Raw genomic sequence first — 24,597 nt, 5'->3', positions numbered from 1 at the left:
GTTAGAATCGCCCCGCGCAAGCAGGGGGGTCAATTTGGTCACACCGGCCATGTCTCTACTTGCCAGAGAGTAAGTCTACCCTATATACCGACACAATAAGGCAAAGATAAAATATAATAAAATAGTAATAAGGCATTTAAAGCTTACTTTTGAGTATCTCAATGATTTTTATTTATTCAGGCTTTTTTATATGTTAATATTAATTATTCTGAATTTCTTAGCAAAATTTCAAATAGTATTTGCCTCTCGTGTATTGTACTGGTTGTGTCTCGCCTCAGAAAAGCTACCCAACTTGACCCCCCTGCCTGGTGGGTCGAAGCTAACATTACTTCAAGCGTCAACCTCCGTATGCGCTTCCCAAGCTTTGTTAAGATCTCGTAAAAGCCCATACAGCATCCACTTCTGCTTTTGCCTCTTCGTTTTCTGTCGCTCCGCAGGGTCCCGTGGGTTTGTATTATTGGCAAGCTAATTGGGGGCCAGGCGGACACTGAAATCAGGGTTACTTCTAGGGAATGTGGCTGAAAAAGAGTACATTTTACATCATTATGGTGTACTTGAGTTGTGGGTATGCTAATGCTAACTGGATCAAGCGGGGTAATAACATTTTGGCATAATAACAACTACTGTGTTGTTCATTTCTTTAATATAGCATAACCAAAATGGAATCGACATCCTTTATATTATCCCGAGATTGACCAAAGTTGACGATATATTTCTAGAAGGAGCTAGTTTAGGCCGGAAAGGCCATTATCATCATGCCAATTGATTTCTTCAACTTCTCCAGCAAGATCCGGATTAAGGTCTATAAAGAACTCTTGGTAGTTCCAGAAATCGTCACAATTGAATTGAATCTGGATTCCCCAAGCAGGCCCTATATGGTTCGGGGTTCATTATATTTATACCCAGAAGTTCTTCTTGCAAATAAAATGGCACATCATGAAGCCGGCCCTTTACTTTACTCTGGAAATTACTTTCAGTTCGGCATAGATATGCCAGTATATGAAATAGGGTACGACACCGAATATAAGATTTTCACTTCATTTCTCAATTACATCGGGCTTCAAAACACAGGCTTTCTCAGCTACCTCTACATCGCATTTCCAGCCTACAACAACCACCGTCCCGGAGGCATTGCACTAGAAGACAATAGTATGTCTACCCTGAACCTCATCCGAGATATATGTACGGATATTGCTATGCTTAAGATGGTGTTACAGTCTGATACTACTGCTGAAGCGCTAGCTGTTGTGCACACCCAGCTCAATTCTATGCCATTGCTAAAAGATATTAAAGTCGTCGTAGACGATGGACTACTTTGTGAGGATCTGATCGAGAAGATGCGCAATTGGGGTTGGACAGTCAAGGTCGTTGAACTAAAGGAGGCATCGGACCGCTTCGGATCTAATAGCTGGGGTTATAATGACGATGACTATGGAGATGAGTATGGTGACGACGACAACATATAGTTTGGAGGATTTCCCCAAAGGAGACTTGCTCTATTTACATTTGGTGACTCTGATAGCGACTGAATATATGTTGCATTAAAACATACATCACGTTTATGCGCCCCTCTCAACTTAGAGACATCCAGCCATAACATATGTCTGGTCGACAGTGTCTGAATTATCTGCTTCGTAAGAGAATTGAACGGAGGAATTAAAGCGCCAGTTTTGCCAAAGCGCTGAAGCGGCAGAGTAATACTGCACTATAATACCGAGCCTACTCTGGCTTGTCAGGGAGACATCTGACTCAAAGACGCCGGAGGTCTTCATGCTTATCGCAGGCACAAATGGATAACGAGGATCAAATAAGCGCTTGTTTTTCTATCTAAAGAAGCGACGAAGATCGGTCTCTTATACTTGTGTTCTGCCGATCTTCTAGGCACCAGGTTGTTGTGTAGTGTTCATTCTAACCGTGAAAGTTATTCACCATGGTCGTGGTCCTTGCCCTTGACATCCACCAACGAAAGCGACGTTAGCTGAGCAACAGAATATCCGGTGTCTCCAATTCACCATGGCTTGTAATTAAATACCAGACCAATATCAAGCCTTTCCGCTACAGGCTGAAGATGTCGACTTACATGCTGCCGCAGTTGCTTTGGTCTTGTCAGTATAGGAAGGAACGCAAAGGTTGAAGTAGAAAGAAGAAGGAGCTTGCCTTCAAGGTGAACGGCGACCCGCTTATGGGGGCTCTGTTGTCATCCTCGGGGGATGATCCCTCCTCATGTTGAAATGCCACTTCGATAGAATTATCTTCGTCTTCGTCTTCCACGTCAAGAGTGAATTTAATTTTTTTCATGAAAAGGATATCATCGCAAGAACCCGGACCTTTGAAACACTCCTTCCGTCGTTCTTTTTCACCTCGTACGCCGCGTATGAGACGAAACGGTGTGTCGTTAGGCGCGTCTGCATTTTTCAATAGGCGTTGAAGGAATTCTTCGAGAGGCTTGGAACTTGAGTCGAAACAAGATGTGTGTAGGCCGGGTTTAATCTGATCATCTCCCTGTAGGGTCATCATCCGGTAATTTCTCTTCCATTTTAGAAATCGAGCCGACTAAGCTGCTTCCTATTTCCGGCGACTGGGAATCAGTACCGTGGGCATGGAAGCTGGGGAAGGCCAAGGGCCAAAGTTTTCTAGTATTCGGACCCAATACCAAAAATCCAAAAGAAGGGTGCGCAGGCTAGGAAAAATGGTATTAGGTGCCAATACCAGTGGTAATTTATACAGTAAGCTAGCACTAACAAATTGCAGTTGACTCCTTCTCTCGATGTGTCTTGTCTACAATTAAGCACTCTCTAACCTATCCAAAATATTCTTTTTAAACCACTCCCAATACACCGTCTCCGTCCAGTGCCGCAAATATTCTACAACAGTCGCAATTGCGTAGATTCCTACTATAGAGCTCGTTCTTCCAAATATAAACTGGCGCCAAAGAACCTATCCTGTGTTAGCATCCATAAAGCATTAAAGAATGAAATTACTGACGGTTTTACTGCCTTCTCGCGTCGTCGCCGCAAAATTCCATTAATGGCCATGGATAATGATGGCTGGTAATAACCCCAGTTCTGCGAGCGAGGTTTCTACATATTCCTCGCCGCCAACTCTCGTCAGTAAGCTTTCGAGGTAGTTCCACTATGCAGCTTGCCATATACCAATCTGCAGTGCAGCGTTGTCCTCATCATCTCCTATTCGCTTGGTCTCGATGCTGGCGGATATTAGTCGAGCTGCAAGGCCGAGGTAGGAGGTATGGTTCATGCACTGCATTGGGAGAATGCAGCTCAGGTCATTGGCTTGGGTGCCGTAATCTTTTTCTTTGTTGGAATCCATACCGGGGTTAACATAGATACAGAAGTCGACAAGTTTGGATCCTGTCATAGTAGGCAGATATTCCTTGATGATAGAGGCAGAGTAACTAGCAAGGATCAGCATATATAGTAGTAGAGTCAAGGGCCGAGCATAACCAATTAGGTGCGTACATACCTTAACGAGAAGTTGACTAGATACGGGCAGTCATCAGCCCGAAAGATCTTTTCCAGCAGGTTCTGATAGACCTCAAAGTTCCATGCTATTTCAGAATGGCGTAGGTCGCGGCACTCTCTTGTGCAATTAAGAATCTCCTCTGCATCTTTCAATAACATCCTACTGCCACAATTATTAGGCTCTGCTAAGAATGCAACGTCCTCGCGAAACCCATATTGTGATATATTGTCACCAAGTACGCAACGCATACTTGAATGAAGAATGCTCCAGCAAGTTGACCATCCATCAACCTTGGCAAGCATTGCCTTGAGCAAAGGGGGTTGTTGATTGTTGCCGATATTAAGGTTCCAAGTAACAAGTCTGTCATTTTCTAGAGACAACCCGTATAGTCTCCTGCTGGGAGATGAGGACGCCGACACCGAGACACGACTTGGGGACGCTTTCTTACACAACCTTGCCAATCGTGAACCCGTTTCAACACCAGACTCTGATACTCATGGTATGTGACTGCCATCCTCCTGGTCTGAACCATTGTCATGCGGATTCCGAGTACGTTTTGGAGCCGACAGTCGAAGCCGTGGGTCACTAGCATCCGTGACGGGTCCGACCTTGGGCCGTTTTGGTGGTCCAGTGTTGTCCATCTGAGAGACGCGAAAAAGTTGAGTCTCGTCTTTCGAGGGAGGTGATGGGAGTCTTCGTTTTCGATCTTGTTTGATGGCGTGCATCAACAAGGGCTCCGATAATGGCTCAGATCCCAGTTCGCCGTCGTTGCAGATTCCGTTCAGCCAGGCCAAAATCGATGTAAAATGCGACATTCTCTTGGAGGAGAAGATAAGAAGCCGGAAGCAACGACATGGGCGAACGTGCACCCGTATCTCAGGTCTCCCTTTGGTGTTTTCGACAAATCTGATTGCCCAGTCACAATAAGCGTCGCGTCGCTTTGTGATGTCAACCGGACAACAGTGGGGCAGCAGCGAATCCTATAATTGGTTCAAGTCACGGGCTGAGTCAGCAGATCAGTTATCGCCATCCTAGCCAATCAAAAGCTGCGATAAGCCAGTCCCACTAATTTCTGCTTTGAGCAGACGCAGGGCAATGAATGAAATTATTACGCCCAGGAGGACTAACCTCATAGGGCCAGGTGCGTTAGGTTGTGTACATAGGACATGCGAATCCGGCTCCCACCAGGTTTGAGTCCGCGGGGACTTAGTGGAATTCACGCTGGCAGTCGACGGGGACATTTTCATCAAAATTCAAACACACCGATGCATACAGCAATACCTAGATGAAAAGATAGAAAAGAGCGTATTTAATTGATTTATTCCAAGAAGACTATTTTTTCCTTACTCTTGACCAAGAAACTCCCAATAGAAGGCATGCATCCCGTTATCAAGACGAAAGCATGTCTGAGCTCAGAAATGCACGATGGAAGTGCGCCGCATTTCCACTTCTGCACCAATCACAGCCCTTAGATCTCTACCCCTCATTTCGTTTCCAGAAATGCGGCGCCCTTCCGTGCATTACTGAGTACTCGCGATATGGCAGCACTTGAGAAATGACTCAAAGTGCCGAGTGTAATGACAGGGATCAGTCGGCCTAATATTGCGATCATCTTACTCAGTAAGGAACACCTCCACCTTCCAATTCGGGGTTGGCGCACTTCGATAAGCCTTCTCCCGTCCATCTCCTCCTTGCTTCTTCATGTCTATTCCAACCTCACGGGTGACAATGGCTTCAAACAAGGGCCTTTCATTGTTCTTTCTGAACCATAACTCCACTGGAAGTCCACCGGACGAGGGGCAGCTGAATGCTGCGGCACGAGCTCATGCATCGCGTCAGGCTCGTCTGAAGTACATGTCAGCGCGGCCAAGGAACCTCAAGTTCATATCTTACACTCCGGAGACAATGCGTCATGGCACTGACTCTGGTCCCTTCACCAAGCCTGACGATACCCACATCGAAGAGCGCCAAGTACCAGCCATTGCTGACACAGATCGTGGGGGTACTGACCCTGCGATGAGTCGACACATGTCGTCCTGTCCACTCAGGCCTGCAGGTTGGGACCCATTCGACTCTTTCGCTATGTCAGGGATGGGACGAGACGAGCATCTGATGCTCTACTACGGTGAGCCATGTCTCGTTCATAGCCATCTGTCTGTCATTCATACATTGAAACCAGCCACCCTAACGAGACCCTTCTAGCGTTCACCAACACTTGGCCGCAATTTGGAGAATTTGAGAGTGGAAGGCGTAAATTCGCACAATCATGGTTATGGCGTACTCTGGAGTCCCCTGCGGCATTTTATGCCGGATTAATGGGGTCTTCTACACATTACACGATTTCTTGCCCTACGGCGAGCATACAAAATCGCATCCTTGTAATGGGACTGAAGTGGAAGATCCAGGCTATTAGAGCTGTTCGATCTCTCATCGAGCAGCATCAATCCGGTTCTCCTCGCGGATTCTCGAACAGCGATCTTCTTGCCATCTTTGTCCTTGCTATCCATGGGAGCATGGATCTCTCAGACCAACCGGAGCCGCACCCATTGTCGCCCTTGGCTACATACCGCCACATGCATGTCTACGGCCGGATGAAACCTGGCAAGGAGCATATGAACGCCATTTATTATATCGTCGAGCAGAAAGGTGGAATATCGAATATTGATCAGCACGCCTTTGGCTTCGTTTTGCCTATGTAAGTCCATTAAACCCTACCGTACATCGGACATCCCATCTCGGTGGAATGCTGCCTGCTGACGTCCATTTTGTCAGCCTTGATTTGCTTTACAATGCCCGGCTAGATACTCCACCTAGGTACCCATGTTCGCGCCAGCTGAAGCCAATGGTTCAAGAAGGTCTATGGACGCCGGATTTAGAAGCTCATCAAAAGCTCAAGACCTCAGGCGAGTGCTTCCGGCCAAGCCCTGATGCGTCATTGCCCACGGCTCCCTATCTAGAGCCTAAGATGGTCAAACTTCTCGAAGTCATGGCAGAAACGACTGTCGCCCTTGATCATTATTGTTGCGGCGGACCTGAAGCACCGGATTCCCTTGATGTGTTGGCAAATAACTGCGATTGGGCATCACATGCCATTCTATCTCTGCCTCCATATATCCCGTTGGCTATGTCCCGAAGCGACCTGGACCAGCAGCCAAATATCGATACCACTACTATCCTTCATGAGATATGCCGACTCTGCACCCTTCTCTACCACGATATGGTCCTTCTTCCGAGTCCCCCACATACAGGAATCAAGTTACGCCACTCGACCAGAGTTTTATGCTTGATAGAGGTCATACAGCGAAAAGACCCTATAGAAGACCCCTGTGCCTTCGATTTTCTAACTTGGGCCATGGTTATAGGCGGAATCGCCGCAAGGTTTACAAAGCTTCAAGTCTCATATAGCAAACTCATTGAAAAGGTTGCACGAGACACGGCATGGGAAGTGATTCATCCGCGATTGAAGAGATATATATGGTTTAACCCTGTATGCGATGAGCCAGCTTCGATTATTTGGTTCCAAGCGCAACAAGAGAGCCTTTCAGAATAAATTTTCTTCTTGAGCGTTGGAGGATGCGTACCTAGCTTTAACGTTGCCTTGTTACCGCCCTATTATTAGACGACTCATTTCACGATTAGTACTTCAGTTCTTCCTATTGTTTGTAAGTTCAGTTCAAGCCCAACTATCCCTCGTAAGCGAGAAGACCATTAGGCTTTGCTAGGAATTTTATGTGCCCAAATCCTAGCTCAGAGGAGTCAAACGACCCGGATTCTCTGTCAGTAGGGAATACTTAGCGTTGCGTTACCAAGTACAGAGCTCCCAATACTATGAATATCTAGGAACTTATGGCATCTTAGATCCACAAGACAACCCCGGTGCCTTATTAGCTACGCTCCACTATGCTTACCTCTCTATAATAATAGGGCTCGTTACTATAGCTCTCAACGGATTCTTAGGGAAGTAGCCCTAAGACATCTTAGTTAAGTAAAGGCAATTGCTAGACGGGCATAATGTTTTGCTAGACGGGCATAATGTTTTGCTAGACGGGCATAATGTTTTGCTAGACGGGCATAATGTTTTGCTAGACGGGCATAATGTTTTGCTAGACGGGCATAATGTTTTGCTAGACGGGCATAATGTTTTGCTAGACGGGCATAATCTTACACGGGCATGACCTTTTTTCCCCCTCTTATTGGCTCAAAAATTTCTTGCTCTATATATACATACAACTAAAGACAGTAAAGCCAATCCAACTAACAGTAGTTATACCCGTACTAAATCCATAGATAAAACAACAAACACCATTTCTTCATCTAATATCTAATGAAATATATTTCCTATTTCTTCCTCACCTACTTAATAAAATAAGCTTATTCTTTATATATTTCTATTTAATATTAATACTATCAGGTTGTCTTAGAACTGTATAGTAGTAGTACTATTAGATTATATTAACCTAAAACAACCTAATAGTACTATTACTATATTATAATTATGTGTAATTAAGTATAATAGTAAAATACTTCCAATACCTATTAAGTTGCTAAGGCAAGAAACTTAACAGCTAAATATCTAGCCCGAATAGTAAATACTATATACCTACTATTAAACTCTCCTAGAGGAACTCCCTAAATCCCCCTTTTAATTGCAGTAGTAACTAGCTATTAAAACCACTTTAAACTTATAGTAAGGAAATTAACTAATAATTATAAAAGTCCCTCTACTACTTCCTAATAGGCCTAATTAACTATATACTAGTTATGGAATTTCCCCGTTTCCTATATCTTATAGAAAAACATTATTTAGTTAATATAGTATAGTAGATACAGCAAATCAGCCAGCTATTAAGCCTAATAGTATTATTAATTAGTAAGGTATATCTTTATCCCTATCTTATAATTAGCTATAAATATAATATATAGAAAATATAGGTATATAAACCTTCTATAGATATATAGTTATAAAGACTCGAATAATTAAAAGGTATCTTAAAAAGTAAGTTTTATAGTAAGGTAACTATAAGATAGCAATATAATTAATACTAGCCTAGAAGTTATATATAGTAAGGTTAGTAACTATTTAATTCTTTATTAAACTTTAATATTTATAAATAGTAATAGTAAATATTATAATTAGGGGAAATTATATATAAATATAAATTTTATTACTAACTAGAAAATTATATATAACTAGAAGAATAAATATAATTTTCCTACTCTTATTAATTATTAGATATAGCAGTTTATTATAGCTATTAAAATCCACTATAATAATAGCTAGATAATCTTTTTAAGGTTCTATATTTATATTCTAAGTAATATTATATATAGTACCCTAAATACTATTAACTAAATTAGCTAGCTATTATAAATTAATTATAAGTATTATTTTAATACTTTTAATAATAGAAAATCTATTAAATAAATTACTAGTATTATTACTTAGTACCTACTCTATATTATTACTCTAATTTTTTACCTCTATTTATATTATTAGGATATTAAGTATATTATATACTTATAATTATATTTATTAATTTAAGTTTTTATAAAATATATCTATAAAATAGCTTTAAAGCTATTAATCTTACTTTATATTAACTTAGCTTATATTTAATTATTAAGAAGGTTTTAAAATAGTATAAATAACTTAACTTTATATAATTTCTATAATATCTAATAAAACTAAGCCTAATTATTACTAGCTTAATACTATATTATAATTAAAAAGATAATATAGTTAAATAACTAGTAGGCTATTTATTCTTTTTTTTTTTAATAAAAATAGGCTGGTATTAGTTAAATATAAAAACTTTTACTAAATTAATAGTAATTAAAAGAAATTACTTATAAGTAAGATATTTATATTATTAAAGAATTTAAGATTATATTATAAAAAGGCTTATTATAGGCGGGAATTAATCTATACTAGCTATTTAAGTTTAAATATACTCTTTTTATTAATAATAAGATATTTAATATACTATAAGTAAGATTAAAAAGTAGTTATATTAATTAAAGAAAGATTAGTAAAAATACTATCTATTAGAAGGTATAATAATAAATAAATAATACTGTTTTATATTTAGTTACTTATAATATCTATTAGTATTATATAGTAAATAAAGCTAGAATTTAATAGAATAGCTATTTAAAGATAGAAGAAAAGTATCTTAATAAGAAAAAACTTATCTATACTACTATTATTATTAATATAAAGAAGAATTTAAGTAGGATTTTATATTTAAAAGTAACTTATAAAGATATTATATATAAGCTATTATTATAAGTTTAGCTAATTATATTAATAAAAATTAAGAATTTTTATATTATTAGCTATAAAATAACTAGTAATAAAGTCTTTTTAATAGCTATCTTAAAATTCTAAATAAATATCTATATATTATATCTAGTTATAATTAATATTAATATTATAGTAACTAAGTAAATTAAGATCTTTTTAAATAAGAAAGTTATTAAATAAAAAAGTAATAAAATAAATTTAGTTTTTATTATTAAATTCTTTTCTATAAGTAGAGTTTTATATTAATTTTCTTAAAATTATAATTAAGCTTTTTTTAGCTAGTTATAATAGTTATTATTATAATTATAATATTACTAATAATATAAAAAAGCCTTAATATAAAAATTAAAAAGTTAGCTATTAAATATTAAAAGCTTATTAACTTAGTAATATAGGTAATTTAATATTAGCTTTATATAATAGTAATCTAGTTATTATTAACCTTTTAAATTAATATAATAATAAGAAAAGTAAATTAATATATAAGGCTTATTATTAATATTTTCTAGCTGCTATTACTTTTACTTAAAAGAATCTTTAAAGTAGAAATTTTAATATTTAAAAAAGAAAATATAAATTAAGTTTTTTAAAGTTTTTAAATATTAACTATACTTTTTATAGATATTAAAAGTTTTATTAATTTTATTGCTATTTATATATAAAAAGTAAAAATGCCTATTAAAATAATAGTAGTTAATATATAAATAAATTTATAAGTTTTTTTATAATAATAGGCTAAGAAGTAAGTAGTAAACTTCTTACTTTAAGTAATTCTACTTAATAACTAGCTAATTTAAAAGCTTTAATATAAAAAGAATAAAAGAATTATAATTCTTAATTTAAGATATTAATTTTTCTAATTTAAGTAAAAAACTTACTTTTCTTTTTTAACTTAAAGTAGTATTTAGCTGTATAATTAATTACCTATTATAAACTTATATAGAAGGAGATATTTATATTAGCTAGCTATATAATTATAAGTAAGTAATTATAATAGTTAATTTAGCTATTATTCTACTTACTTTTAAAGTTTTAATATTTAAAATAAAAACCTTATTTAAAAAAGCTAGTAAATATTATTTATAAGGAAATTTAAAGTAATACTTAACCTACTTAGTATATTTATTAAGTTGTATATAATATTATTATATTAGTATATTATATATAGTTAACTACTATTAATAAAAATTAATAATAAGAAGCTATTTAATAAATTACTAATTAGAAGATTTTCTTTTCTAGGTATTTATATTACTAAGGCTTTAAGTTAATAGTAAATATATAATATCTCCAGATTTAATAAATTACTCTTAGAATTAACTATTATTAAAATTTAAGTTTAAATAGCTATTTAATTAATATAGACTATAGTAGTAATTAAAACTCCTGCCTACTACTTATAGTAACCTAAAAGTCTATTAAGTTAAATTTTACTTTAAAATAATAATCTAAAGAATATATAATATTATAGAAGTAATAAATATAATATAAATATTATCTTTAGTAATTACTAGAATAGAGCTATTTATACTATCTTAAAAGCTATTTTTATTCTTAGAATTAAGATATATAATAATATAGAGATTTCTAGTAGTAATTAGCTGTACTTATAGTAATAAAAAGCTAGCCTACTTAAATTATAAGTATATACTTCTAATTTCTTTCTTTACTTATATTAATATAAATAGGTACTTTAATTATAGTAGCTTAATATATAATTAACTAAATTAAAGCTAAGCTCTAGCTTATTAAGCTTAGCTATTACTTTCTTAGATTAGTATATATAAAAGGTTAATAGCAGCTTTTATATTACTTAATTAAATAGTTACTTTACTTTTTAACTATATATATAATAATATATTAAAGCAATAAAAAGTTATATCTTATAGTAGGCAAAATATCTATCTTACTATTTTATTATATAGATAATAGTTTTAATATATAATATTCTATAAGTAAAGCTTTATAAAGTTTACCTTACTATTAAATAGAAATAAAGAATATAAGTATTAAAGTAACTAGAAATAGTTAAATTTATTAATAGAAGTTCTATAAATAGAAGATAGTAATATTTAATATTAAGTTTATATATTAAGTATATATACTTAAAATTAACTATATACTTAGAGTTAGGGTATTATAAAGAAACCGGACTATAGGCATTTAATTTAGTATTAGTAATCTATAAATTTAAAATTACTAATATATTAATATTGTAAAATCCTCTTTTATAACCTTCTTAATAAGCTTTAAAAATCTTATTATTAAATATATTAGCTACTTAGCTAGTAATAAAATTAACTATACTACTATTAAAAGAAAGCTATTATAAGTAATTTAGCTTATAATAATATTATAATAGCCTAGATAATAATACTATAAGTAATATAACTAAATTAATAGATATAAGTAATATACCTAAAATTATAAGTAAATTACTACTAAAAGTAAGAGTTACTTTTTATATTAAGAGGCTATAAAAATATAATATCTAGCTTTTTAAGTAGAATTAAAAGCTCTTTAAATAGCCTACTTATATTATAAAAAAAGTAAATAATATAGCTATAATATTTATATTAAGTATATATATTATAGAATTTTTATATATATATAAATTTAATAATAAGTATTTCTTAATTATTATTAAATTAAATAAATTACTAAAACTTTCTTAAAGTTAAGGTTATTTATAATACTAAAGAAATAAAACTTATTAAAGCTTTTTTTTATTTAATTAATATAATAGCTATAAGTTTTTATACTATTTTTTTTATATTAAATTAATACTTCTAATAGTAAATATAATTATATATCTTATTATTATTTAAGATAGTATAAAACTTCTATATAAAAACCTAATTCTTCTTACTAAAAGTAAATAAATTAAAATTTACTATAAAAGATAATTTAACTATTTAATTAAATTATTACTCTTAAATATATATACCTTAATATATATAATAGCTATAATAATAACTCTATAGTAATAATAAAAAAGTAGTAGGAAATAATTCCTATAGTATTAATATACCTAATATAATAAAAGCTATAGAAGAATATCTTAAGAAATTAATATTTAAGAAATTAATATACCTAGAACTACTATTAGCAGGCTAAAAGTAGAAGAAATAGGAGGAGGTCCCTCTACTATACTTAAAGTAGATAGACTTAGTAGAGATTTAGATAGTCCCTAGAGTATAGGCACTAGGCCACAGAATAAAATAGGTATAGTAGGAGGCTATAAGCTATTTATAGATGCGGGTGTTAGTGCAGTCTGCCTTGGAGGTGTTAATTTAGCTAGTGAATCAGTTCTCTTTGTAGCTCTGTATAGTAATAGTCTTAAGGCGATATTCTGCATAGCAGTAATAGCAGCTCGGGACTCAGTTACCCGTTCCTTTTAGCGTGCCCTACAGCTACTATACTGTTCTGTAAATTTTATAGGGTCCTTAATGCTTTAAAATTCGACTTCGGGCAGGTCTTGCTTGTAGGTACGGCAGTTCCGAACTGCCTGGGGTATATTGTCCTCTATCTGGCTGTATATCTATCTACCTCTTATCGGTATCTACCTAGACTGCTGAATATCGCTCGGGCAGGGAGACTTTGCCCTGTGTAAGTGAGTTGTCTGACAGCCCAGAAGTCCAATGCCGTGATAGTTCTCGATAGGGAGGTTGTCTTTAAGGTGGTTAGATTAGGTCTGATTGATCAGGAACGGAGGATACTGCACTGTTTGCCCGGAGGCAGGATGACTGGGAAATGTCGAGGGGTGGGTCGGCTACGGAGGTGATATGTGAGCCTAGATACCGTTAGCAACTTGATGGATTTGGTAGATTTGACGGGAAAGGGAAGCAGCCGCCGGCGGTATTAGGGGCACAGGGCTTGTTCAGCCAGAATCTTGCTTCGAAACCCAACAAATCGATTGCATTAAAGAAAAGAGCCTGAAAGCTCTTGGAGAGCTTGCCAAGCTAGCTAGTTACCTAGTCAACGCTCAGGGGTTTGTGTCAAGGACTCCATTTAGTGGCGTCATTTCAGCAGCCGACCAATTCCAGCACGAGTTGAGTACAGGCCAGGCCAATTAGCCAATCAGAGGAGGTTTTATAGTCTTCTTTCTAACTGAGTAAAACGCCCTTCGGGCTGAATAATTTCAATCACTAGTTGAATTTTCAGCTCAACTACGAGGGATCAAAATCCTACTATTTCTACCTATGCCTAGTAATTCTAACATAACATCACTCCTCATCACTGCTTATCAGCTCCCATTGACTTCTTGTTCTATGGATATTTGGCTGCAGTCTTCGACCAGTAGCTCGTTGTTACGACCCAGGGAGATCAACCGGGTACGAACGGGAAACGGCGGAGCTCGGAACGGAACAAACAGACCCCGGTGGAAGTGGTGTGTGGTCGAACTGGTCGAACGAGAGCGCGTTCGACCACGTTCGACCAAAAATGAAACCTTAACCTTAAATGGTCAAACAGGTCGAACGAGAACGCGTTCGACCATGATCGACCAAGCAAATCAGAATAGTATATAGCTTCACTCGTTTGTACTCTCCCATATCTAGACAGCTCTCCAGCTTTTAATACAACTTGATTACTCAAGAATACTTCTTGACATTATCAGACGTGATACGCGACCCTACGCTCAGCACGCTACGCCCCGTCATAACTGCTAATATAAACCAATTAGGTTACGGTTTACTACGTTGGGAACCTTGACCGTCACACTCGTACCCCAGTGAGTTGTCCAGGACCAAGTACAGCTGACTGGCTGCGGGTTACTCGCGCAACTGACCTATCTTGCTGGCTTGTCTCTTGTTCGATCCTTGCTAACGTAGATTGATTTCGGCTTTCCACTGGCCGACCTCGCTTACGCTTTGCTACCTGCCTTACCACTTGGCTTGCTGATGTATCGGTAGGTGTCTCAGTATTGGCCAGCTGGGATTGACTGTCCATACTGATAGCCAGGTTGAGGGCATGGCTTGTGGTGTATTTCTTGGGCGGCCACGAAGAGATAAACAGGGGTCTGCATCTATCCACCAAAAGTAGACGCGCCATCTACTATTGATAGAAAGCTGTGCTTTCTACCCATTCTACCCTGCCTGCTGCCAAGCTTCTATCCCTTCTATCACGACCTCATCAACGTAGATTCAAGTGGGTAGATTGCCAAGAAATCCTTGATGTATATATACATCAAATGCCTAGAAATATTGCAGGGATATGAGGTACCGGAACCTCAGCAACCCCAGCAATATGCGCCCCTAGATCAGCGCCTGGATCAGCCACCAATGCCCAAGCGGCCAAATTCCGCCTCACATCTGCTATTTCCGCGGCCTTCGTAATATTGTTTACTATCCCGGCGCCTCAATTTCACTCCACGTGGATAGACACATATATCCTGCTGGCAGTCTAGCAGATCAGCAGCCACCATTCGCCCTTAGGAGTACAGAGATCGAGGCGCTTGAGGATGGACTGGCTAGCAGGTTGATGAGGGAGATGACCTTTTGCAATTTGGTGTTATATGGTATGGAAATTGGGTTCAGATTTCAATGGACGTTCAGTTGGAAGTTGTTAAGGAGCACGTAAACATTTCGTCTCAGAAAGGATAACTTTGGACATCTTTCACACTAAAAAACTAGACACAGCCGAATATATTAGGAACCAAAGTCATTTAAACCCCTCTTTTATCAACGCAACACTTTGAAGGTATCTTATTCGCGTTTCAGACCCCGTCGTGTTAACAGCTTCGTGACGATGGTCCATGCGTCGGGACCACGATAAGTTCTGCTTATTGGTAGCCATATTAGCCCCCAATAGCGCCGTCTTCATTCGCCACATGACATCGAGATAGTGGCTAGTAAAGGTCTCCCTAGAAAGAGGTGTCGCTGACAAATAAAGCCATAAGTCCTTTACTAGTCAACAGGAGATCGATTTACTAGAAAACTTGGCCAGGCTACCACTGCTTGATCCATTTCAGTTCGGTCCCAAGCAACCAAATTTCATTCAACATACCAAGCAAGCCCCAAATATGTGTGTTCGAGAAAGAGGACCTGCAGTCACTAATTTGGTTGAACGCAGCAATCTGAGTTGAGCGGGGTTGACTGAAGAGGCGATTGATGCACATTGCCTCTTGCGTCAGTGGCTGGAGAGAGCAAATTCTGCCCCTCAACGTCTAGGTAGTGCAGTACAAGAATGTGCCGGCCCCGCCGTCGTTACCTTACTCCCAACAACGGCAAACCTTCTAGCACTTTCTAATATGTCGTCAGGTCTAGAATGGATATATCATCAATGTCTGGGTTGTGACGCCCAGACGGAGGGAGCAACTTACTGCTCTGATTCCTGTCGACTATCAGAATCCGAGAAGAGGTCGGCGTCAATTCACTGTTCGAGCTCGCCTTCTATGCGGATCATATCGCGTTCCTCGAAATCGACAGCCCAAGAAGTCGAGGTGTCTGCCAAGGCAGAGAAGGAATTGAGAGCGTATAATCTGTCGTTGGACCAGTCGACGACGCGGAGGAGGGCATCGCACTGAAAGGCGAAATATCTCTACTTCATTCGTGTTTCGGGATCAAGAGGCGGGGCAGGGGCCACGTCATGCTCCACGGACATCCGAGTATCACTGACACGCGCCCGTTGAAGCATTTCTTGTACAAAAACACAAGAGACACGCAGGGAGCGGTCGAGAATCTCAGTGAACAAGGACAGCAGCGTTCAGACAGCAGGACCTGGGCGGCTGAGGGTGAGGATAGTGCGATTCGAGTCTCCCAGAAAAGCACTATGTACCGTCTTTTTGGCTGGAAAGAGCAAAAGAATCAGGCACAGGGTTGAGCTGGCAAAAACGCCCGGTTGATGAATTCCCTGCTCCCGTCAACTCCCTTTATGGATCGGGCGGGCATCCACCAGCAATGCTGCTTAGAGTTTGCTTTGTACACTGGCAACAATGTGAGCCTGGTGAGGTTTTTGATGAAGGCACAGGACTATACGTGCCGTCAAGCGAATTGATATATAGCTTCTAGGCGATGCCCCATCAGCTTTTTATGATACTCGATTTCCACTAGCTTGACACGCAGCGACCTCACATTCGTGATGGCATCTGCTGTGGTAACCGCCCATTGCTCTGTATACGGTTTAGCGTCCTGGTATTTCCTCTAACAAGTTGGCGAAGAGGGGTTTGATGCTCTTGAACATCTTATGTATCCCAACGATGACGATTTCCGGAATAAATGTGATGTACTCGGCCAGCCTATTGTCGAGGCTGAGGGACTGAAATGTCCCGGCATAGCAGGTTGGGATTAATGCGTATGCCCACTATTCTATGCCATTTGAACAACGGTCCGCGTCTCGCACACTCCCTGGTATCGTACTCTGTGAAGTGCCCTAACAGCGACACGACATTAACGGGTACCAGCTAGGCAACTGTGACCACCAGGGTGAAGTCGGTAAGTACGAAAAGCAATGTGTACCACCAGCAATTACCTGCCCGCTGAATGACCCGTATAAGGGGGAAGGGGTGCGATACCGTCGTGAACATTCCTCTGAGACTAGTCTCGCAGTTCAACCAGGAAAGGTAAAGATAATATATCTCCGAACCCTCTTCCAAATTCGCCCGTAAGCGTGGTGATTGCTTTGCCGGCAATAATTGCAAGTAAGAAAGCCCGCGTTCCTTGCATGTTAACTCTCGATGATGACGCCGCGCCCGCGAAGCGAGACTTCGCAATGGCCCTCTGCCATCGTGATGCCTTTTCAAAAGCTTCTTTAGCCGCTTGAAATGGCTCGAAAATGGTCAAAGTGTGGTTCAGGACCCAGGTAGTGGTTGACTTTAACGACAGGGTGAGGGAGAGACCAGGCCGAGCTGGATATGCATGTCTTTGGAATATAAGCTGAATATGATGGAGTGTGAGAATCCCATACTTACACTGGTGCCTGCAATATCAGACAATTCCGGAATCTGCCAATTAACATCAATTTTAGCTCATTAGGTCCCTGTTCATGGGGTCATATCATTATCCGGGCCGCCGAGAATGTGTACAGTTCGAGACCGTCCCCAGACATAAGTAGGTACGTAGTGTTGTCGCATACCTCTATGTAGGTTATGCCTTCGTCGGGGCGCCTTAGCCATTGGTGAGGAGTCTGAGATGCACTCGGGATCATTCAGAATTGACGAAACGCGGGAGTAACAGGATCTGTCCTGGAGCAGCCATTTTGCAAGGAAAGTGCACTTTCGGAATAGCTCTGGAACGAACAGAGCAGACTTGATGAGGCAAAATCTCATTTTGGCCATGGCGTTTAGCTAAACAAGGAGCTCAATTACAAGCAAGCAAAGCAACTCCATTCTCCAGGTTTCCCTGGTCCGGACGACTCATTGGCGTAAACGTGTTTAGTCAGGCGGAAAAGGTCGAGTGGTTTGTACTGGGCGTAATGTGTATTGCATACAGCTACAGATATTTGTGAAGAAATCACAGAAAGAATCCAGGGATGACTGGAGGGTTCTACTTGGACATGAGTTATTAGACGATGAGCAGTTTTACTTCGTATTATATAATAGCGGGGAAAACGAACACCACCTTCTCTCTCCCTGCTGCATAAGGACTAGACAGGGTAACTGAAACTAATACACACAAGACCCTCTTATACACTATCCTTAGAGGACATATCGCTGTGACCGTCCTCGCCATCGTCTACCACAACTGTAGTCTCGATCGTCTTCGTTATACCATGGGCGCCAGGATATGTAGCTAGATGTATCTCCGAGCCAGAGCTGCCTTGACGAGTTCGCTCCTCTTTTCCCAACTTGTTCAAAATCGTGTTACCTGACTTCGGGATGGCTTGACTGCCGCTAACGACGACACGGGAAGTGACATAATTGGTTGGGTTGGATTTATGACTGCTACTCCCGTGCCAGCCGCCGTCTCCGCGCCCAGCCGCACCACTCCTGACAACTTTGGAGATCAAGTTAGCCATTAGGAGCTCAATGTACAGCTTGACTATGTAGGCGAGAGGGGCGAATTGGACGTATCTGCGCAGGTAAAGTCAGTTGATTGTCCACAAAGATGTCAAGGATGGAAGAGCCATGGCAGTTCGAAACTCACAAATAAGGGTTTGGTAAGCTCAAGAATCCAAGGAGCATAATATCCATAGATGTAGAGATAACTACCATTCCAGCGTTAAAGTTGAAGAGCCTCCAATACTTGCCCAATCCGTCGGCAATCAGGCGGAAGCGCACCAGATACAAGAAGTATAAGTTGAGCCCCAAGTCAATGATAAGAAAGAAAGACTTCTCTGCCTTTTCGAACATCAGGTTGACATGAATCTGAAAAGGTGTAGCTGATGGCAGGTGCGCGACAGTCCATATGTAGCAAACGGCGATATTGATGCATGCGATGGGAAGTGCGAGACCCCATTTCAACTTTCTGGCTCTACGCTTGTTGGTCATAATCAAAGCTACGCGGTTGGCAATGATTTGAGGCAAGAGCTGGGTCTGAATAGCCCACAGTGCCACTGCATATTCGTCAGTTCAAGAAATGGTAATAAGACTTGCATCCTATTATAATTACCGGTGAATAAAAAGAACCCGAGACTGGAGATACTTGTTAGCATGAACGCTGCGTGGGACTACCGAGCAACAAGAATCTACCTCGCAAGAATGATTTCATTCAGGAACAGAAATGTAACAAGGGCAAAGATGAAATTTACCCATGCCTCTACCCAGATCATATACACATATGCGTGATGGAGGCTCCGCGTGCGTCTCCATATACCCCGTGTCTGCTGCACAGCCTTCGCAAAAGTGAACACAAAGACGCCCACAAAGAGCCCGAAGTATATAGACGCGAGATCCATTTTGAGCTCTAGGGAGATCAGAGTGATAAAGGAACGACTTGGACTGAGTACAGAAGCAAGAATTAGGACTGGAAAGAGATAGTAGAAGGCAGAACTACCCCGCCCATCTTATATATAAATAACTCGTATTTGGTATAGGCGAGTCATGGGAAGCGAGGTAGCCGGTACTTAGAACCGATTAATAAATTAGTCTCCGTTGGTGAGTGCATGTGTACAGCTTCCCCGTGCACTGAGGGTGACACATGTCAAAGTATTGTGCCTAAAGAAAGCCACAACTAATTTCGTAATTGGGATAAACACCGCTAGAGGAGTTGGCGTTAACTCTCGCAATCCTCAATGCAGGGTCGGCGCGCGGACCAGGCATTTAGCTTTCGGATGGGCACCCAGACTACAACAGGTCGTGATCTGCGACCGGCACTTGATTTGGCAGGCTAACAAGCCACTCGCACTGAACCATAAAGGGCAGGTCCCTACTCAGTACGAAGAGTTCTTGAGAGTAATGCCGAATGGTTCCCCGCATTGGAAGTATAAGCCTTTTAGTAACGTCTGTGTACTCCATAAAGCAGGCTACGTTTGGCACTAACCTGGCGGCAATCTTCACGAGTCAGTTAGCGTTCTTATAGTACCACTCTAGCCGTTTTGGCACTTCTTAACTATCCCTGATGTCATCTCCCCAGGTAGTCAAGATCCCTAAATGTAACGGTGCGGCAATTCCTGCCGAGTAAACCGCTCGTGACTGGTTTATCGTCAGCATGAAATGCATTGCCCTCCACGTCATTCTCGACCCGTCTAGCAAGATCAGCACGACGAGCGATAAATTTACCTAAACTAAAAAGGCGAGAACTCTGGCAGTAAAGACACCACAACTCCTGCAAGACACCACAACTCCTGCAAGAGCCCTCCCTCCTCCCAGGGTCCTTCAGCCAAGGGTTGGGCTGCAGCCCAACGCTCTCTCAAGACTCGTAAAATTTAGTAGCTTTAGAGTGAATTTCCGAGTTACACTTCCTAACCTCAAAGAAGTATTTCCTATGTCAAAAGTAGTCCTGCTCCATTAAAGCTGATAATAAACACCTCGCCCAAGGATATGTCAGGAGGGAAAGAAATGACAGCTTGACAAGGCTGGCCAAGAGAAAACATTGACTTGGGCACCCAACCTGGTGACGGCGATTATGTCAACTATTTCCCTTATTTTCTTACCAACGAGACATAATTCAACATCTTGAGGCTCAGCTATAGCCGTCCGCCTCACTGTTTATTACGTTAAGCCCGGTACTTCAAAGACTACCCGTATCTACCATGCAGTACGATGGCCGAAGAGATCTGCGTCCCTCCTTCATAGTTAGATCAGGAGTACACATTAAAGTTTAAGTATGCATCAGGGATCTTCGGGTTAAAACAGGGGGACCTTTCCAACCCCTGACCCTCTGAAGGAATCCGGAGGTGGCTAATGAGCAATTGGTGATGCTCGAGTGATGGCCAAGCACTCTAGGACACCCATCAGAACGAAAGAAACGGACCAAGTTTTGCCAATCTATTATTTTCCTCGAATAAAAGAACATTTAGTTAGACGTATCGCATAAATTGGGCGCTCGACTAATCGCGATGCGGCAATATTAATCTTCCCAGCTCACGCACTAATGGTTCCCCTTCCTCAGTCGCAATTGGATACCCAGTGGTTTCTGCACCATCGCGTTCTCTGTCAAAGCTGGAAGGGCACTTCCTCGATAGTTCACTAGGCCCGGGTGTAGTAGCTGAACTAGCGTTTGATAGGGAACAAACTGATCAGTATAGGACATGATGTTCCCTTGAGGCTGCCGGTGTTAAGGAGACCATCACACCGCCTCCACTCATCCTTAAGCACGGCTTACGGAACGCGCAGCTGAAAGTTGGTGGCTGACGGTCCATTCCGACCTTTTCTTTGCTCCAGGCCTCAGAGTGGTCACCCATGGCACACGCAATGTTGAAGTAGCCTGTTTCGCTAGTGTGTAGATTAAATCGCAGGGTCTGAAACTTTATTTGCAGACCTAGAGCAGTGCTTACCCAGTCAATCGCCAACCGAGGGCTGTCTGTCTGCATAACAGCCGCCCTGAAGCGACACTCCACAACACGCCAGCAAGAACCAGAACACCACGCTACTGCAGCGTCCGAGCTAGCCAACCCGAACGGCTGTCAAGGCCGGGAACCCGGGAGCGGATCCCTGCTTCTCCCCTGAGTACGTTGTTGACCTAGTACTAACACGGACTAGATGCCATAGTTAACGGACAATGCAACCAGAGGTCTGAGTCCTTAACAACGATCAATTTTATCGTCTCACGCTACTATCTACCCAGATTTGTAGCGTCAGTGTCAGCGTCATTCTGATCGGCGCAAGTCATCAGCAGGTCTAGCTCTTCAACACGATCGAGATACTAGTGGGAATGCATGAGTAGCGCGCTGATGGATAGAGGAGGGGACGAACGATGGCAATGGCTTGATCTCCATATAATGAAACGCGAGGATTCTCGTTGGTGCTACTCCGTAGAAACACTGTCTTCCCGCCACAGTTCATCACTAGCCCAGGGCCATGCCGCCACCCAGCGGCACAACTGCAGAATCCGGTGGAACGGACACTCAAACTTCACCCTGCGCGGGAAGCTCCGCAGGGCAATGTACCGGCCTTCCACAAGCCACAAGATGGCATCCAAAATGCATCATGTAAGGAAAGTCTACTACTGTTTGTAGTCGACCGACCTTTTTCCTCCAAAGAGGCCCCGCCGCCCAATCAACATCCGTTTCCCTCCTCTTTCGTCTAAAAAGGGAATGTATTATAAATGCGCCGACCCCGGCCCCGCTAAAGAACCGCCATTTGCCTTGCCCCTTTCTTTTTTATTAAAAAAGCCTCTTAATTTTATTTTTTACTGGTATTATAACTATAAACTATATATAGGTTGCTTGCTATGCTACTAGAGGAAATAAAAACTATATATAAAATAACTATAACTACTACTATTACTATTACTACTTTTATATAGTATAGTATATTATTAGGTGGATATATATTTTATTTTATTATTTATTATTATTTATTAATATATATTAATACTATATCTCTATTTATACTTTAGCCTGCTTAAGTATAGTAGCTACTGCTAATATATCTATTAACTTTACTATTAAGTAAGGGAGTAAGTAGAGGATACTAAGAATATATAACTACCTAAAGGTAGAGCTATAATAACTGCAATAGTATTGTGTTGGAAAGGTTGGAAAGGTTAGGTTTGGGGTTTGGATAAATTGGATAGGTAGGCAAAATAGATAGTGTTTTCAGCTAATACTATTTAATTAAATAAACCTTTAATAAGTCCCTAAAGAATAGGTTAAAAGATTATTAATTGAGAAAATAATAAGATACTAGAAGAATAATATTTATATTTTATTTAGAAGGTTCTATTTAAAATCTTTTTAATTTATAGCTTTAGTAGATCTAGCTACTAATTCTATTTAATATAGTATTTTTATTAAAGAAACCTACTAATTCTAGCTCTAGTAATTATAAGTATTTAATTAAATAATCTTTATTTCTAAAGACTAAAAAGCCCTAACTTAATATCTTTTTATATAATATTTATTTACTCTTAAGTATATTAAAAACTATATAATTACTTAAGATTCTATAAAGAGATAAGGTAATTATCTTACTAGAGATAATTAAAAAGGTATACTTAAAAGAGAAAAAGAAAAGAGATTTTTCTATTAGCTAGTAAAAAAAAAAGAAATAAATTCTAGCTTAAAAGTAAAAAAGGAAAAAAAAGAGATAATATTAATTTAATTTTTATAGCTAATTAAAAATAAAAAACTAAGTTAAATTCTAATTATATAACCTTAAATAACCCTCGATAAGGGAACCTAGTATTTGAATTTACTGTATTTTTGTTGTGCGTATATCACAGTTGCCAAGGCCTAAGTTTGGGTTTTAAGCTGCTTTTTTCTTCTCTACCGGAATCCTGTCTAACTTTTTCGACTCTAACCTTAATAATTGCACTGAAAAACTCCCACAACCCGACCTGTAAAACGCCCCGAGATCCAAGTCATTCAAATCCCCCCTCTAGCCAGCACCCTATATAGCTAGTATCCATACCAACCCAACACAACATAACAGCTCCTGGAACCAGGGTTTATATTGGGCCCCGGCGATATCCTGGAGGAAGACTTGACCCCTTGGATCGGGATTGTTGATATTTTTGGCCAAGTTGTAAAGCGCGCCTATTTCTATTTGGATATATGGATAAGACTGCGGACAAGAGTTTGATTTTCTTGCCCATTAACCCTAGTCCTATTGTCAAGAAGCAAATGGCATCTAAAAATAGCTAATGCGATCTGTTGGCTTCTATTTAGGTGTTGCGGATAGTGTGGCGATAGCTTAAATAGATTTTCTTTCTTAAGAAAGCTCAAGAGGAAATTCAGCTTCTGTCTTTCCGATTCGTCTTCTAGATTCTAAGAGAATCCGACATCATATTGGAGTTGGGATCTATAATACGGATATAACGAGTTATCCCTGGAAAGAGCTGCTCGAATGAAATTTGCTATATTGAAAATTAGTTGTAATGGGATAAGTGTTAGAAGGGAAGTTGGTCTCTTGACGATAGGAGATGTTAATCTCCCTTATATCCTATTACTCTGAATAAGATTACTATCTTAAGGTTGTTAACTAAGATAGTAAGGTTGTTGACTGTAGATTAATAGGGTGAAGTTAGAGGGGTTAAATGGAAGCTTTAGGTAGAGACTGGTGGGTAATAACCTTATTGTTTAGCTACTATTTCTTCTGGTGCTGGGTGTAGCTCTTATTGTTTATTTCTACTATTTGAGATTACTATATAGCTTTAATTTATTTGATAATATTAAGTAAAGCTAAAAAAAAAAACTAAATAACCTTAAATAATTCTTAGTTTAAATAATAAATTAGCTTTTTAAAGTAGGCTATTAAAAAATATTAATAACTA

At 39.4% G+C, this 24,597-nt stretch overlaps 5 protein-coding genes across 5 annotated transcripts; 2 read left to right on the top strand and 3 right to left on the bottom strand.

Moving 5' to 3' along the window:
* Positions 1 to 755: 755 nt before the first annotated feature.
* BGZ61DRAFT_376531 (uncharacterized protein) lies at positions 756 to 1,466 on the top strand (the record flags this gene model as incomplete). The annotated part of the gene is made up of 1 exon (XM_046242513.1): positions 756 to 1,466. One exon carries the CDS (start codon positions 756 to 758, stop codon positions 1,464 to 1,466), a length of 711 nt encoding a protein of 236 aa, XP_046093048.1.
* A 1,217-nt stretch (positions 1,467 to 2,683) lies between these two features.
* On the bottom strand, positions 2,684 to 4,015 carry BGZ61DRAFT_54565 (uncharacterized protein). Its single transcript, XM_046255305.1, has 4 exons — positions 3,929 to 4,015; positions 3,481 to 3,873; positions 2,986 to 3,412; positions 2,684 to 2,937 (listed from the first exon to the last, which is right to left on the bottom strand). Exons 2-3 carry the CDS (start codon positions 3,780 to 3,782, stop codon positions 3,133 to 3,135), a joined length of 582 nt encoding a protein of 193 aa, XP_046093047.1. The 5' UTR covers positions 3,783 to 3,873; positions 3,929 to 4,015; the 3' UTR covers positions 2,684 to 2,937; positions 2,986 to 3,132.
* A 1,023-nt stretch (positions 4,016 to 5,038) lies between these two features.
* Positions 5,039 to 7,145, top strand: BGZ61DRAFT_469812 (uncharacterized protein). Its single transcript, XM_046248002.1, has 3 exons — positions 5,039 to 5,605; positions 5,683 to 6,175; positions 6,253 to 7,145. The coding sequence occupies exons 1-3, from the start codon at positions 5,182 to 5,184 to the stop codon at positions 7,028 to 7,030; spliced, it is 1,695 nt and encodes a 564-aa protein (XP_046093046.1). The 5' UTR covers positions 5,039 to 5,181; the 3' UTR covers positions 7,031 to 7,145.
* Positions 7,146 to 17,319: 10,174 nt separating this feature from the next.
* On the bottom strand, positions 17,320 to 18,059 carry BGZ61DRAFT_488120 (uncharacterized protein; the record flags this gene model as incomplete). Its single annotated transcript, XM_046250073.1, has 3 exons — positions 17,320 to 17,658; positions 17,694 to 17,701; positions 17,858 to 18,059. The coding sequence occupies 3 exons, from the start codon at positions 18,057 to 18,059 to the stop codon at positions 17,320 to 17,322; spliced, it is 549 nt and encodes a 182-aa protein (XP_046093045.1).
* A 347-nt stretch (positions 18,060 to 18,406) lies between these two features.
* On the bottom strand, positions 18,407 to 19,618 carry BGZ61DRAFT_548585 (uncharacterized protein; the record flags this gene model as incomplete). Its single annotated transcript, XM_046255400.1, has 4 exons — positions 18,407 to 18,794; positions 18,868 to 19,276; positions 19,333 to 19,355; positions 19,413 to 19,618. The coding sequence occupies 4 exons, from the start codon at positions 19,616 to 19,618 to the stop codon at positions 18,407 to 18,409; spliced, it is 1,026 nt and encodes a 341-aa protein (XP_046093044.1).
* Positions 19,619 to 24,597: the final 4,979 nt, after the last annotated feature.

The sequence above is a fragment of the Ilyonectria robusta genome, assembly GCF_021365365.1.
Source record: "Ilyonectria robusta strain PMI_751 chromosome Unknown BGZ61scaffold_135, whole genome shotgun sequence".
In the NCBI taxonomy this organism is placed as follows: domain Eukaryota; kingdom Fungi; phylum Ascomycota; class Sordariomycetes; order Hypocreales; family Nectriaceae; genus Ilyonectria; species Ilyonectria robusta.
Note: the sequence above shows the minus strand (reverse complement) of the source record. Positions and strands in the feature narration are given on the sequence as shown.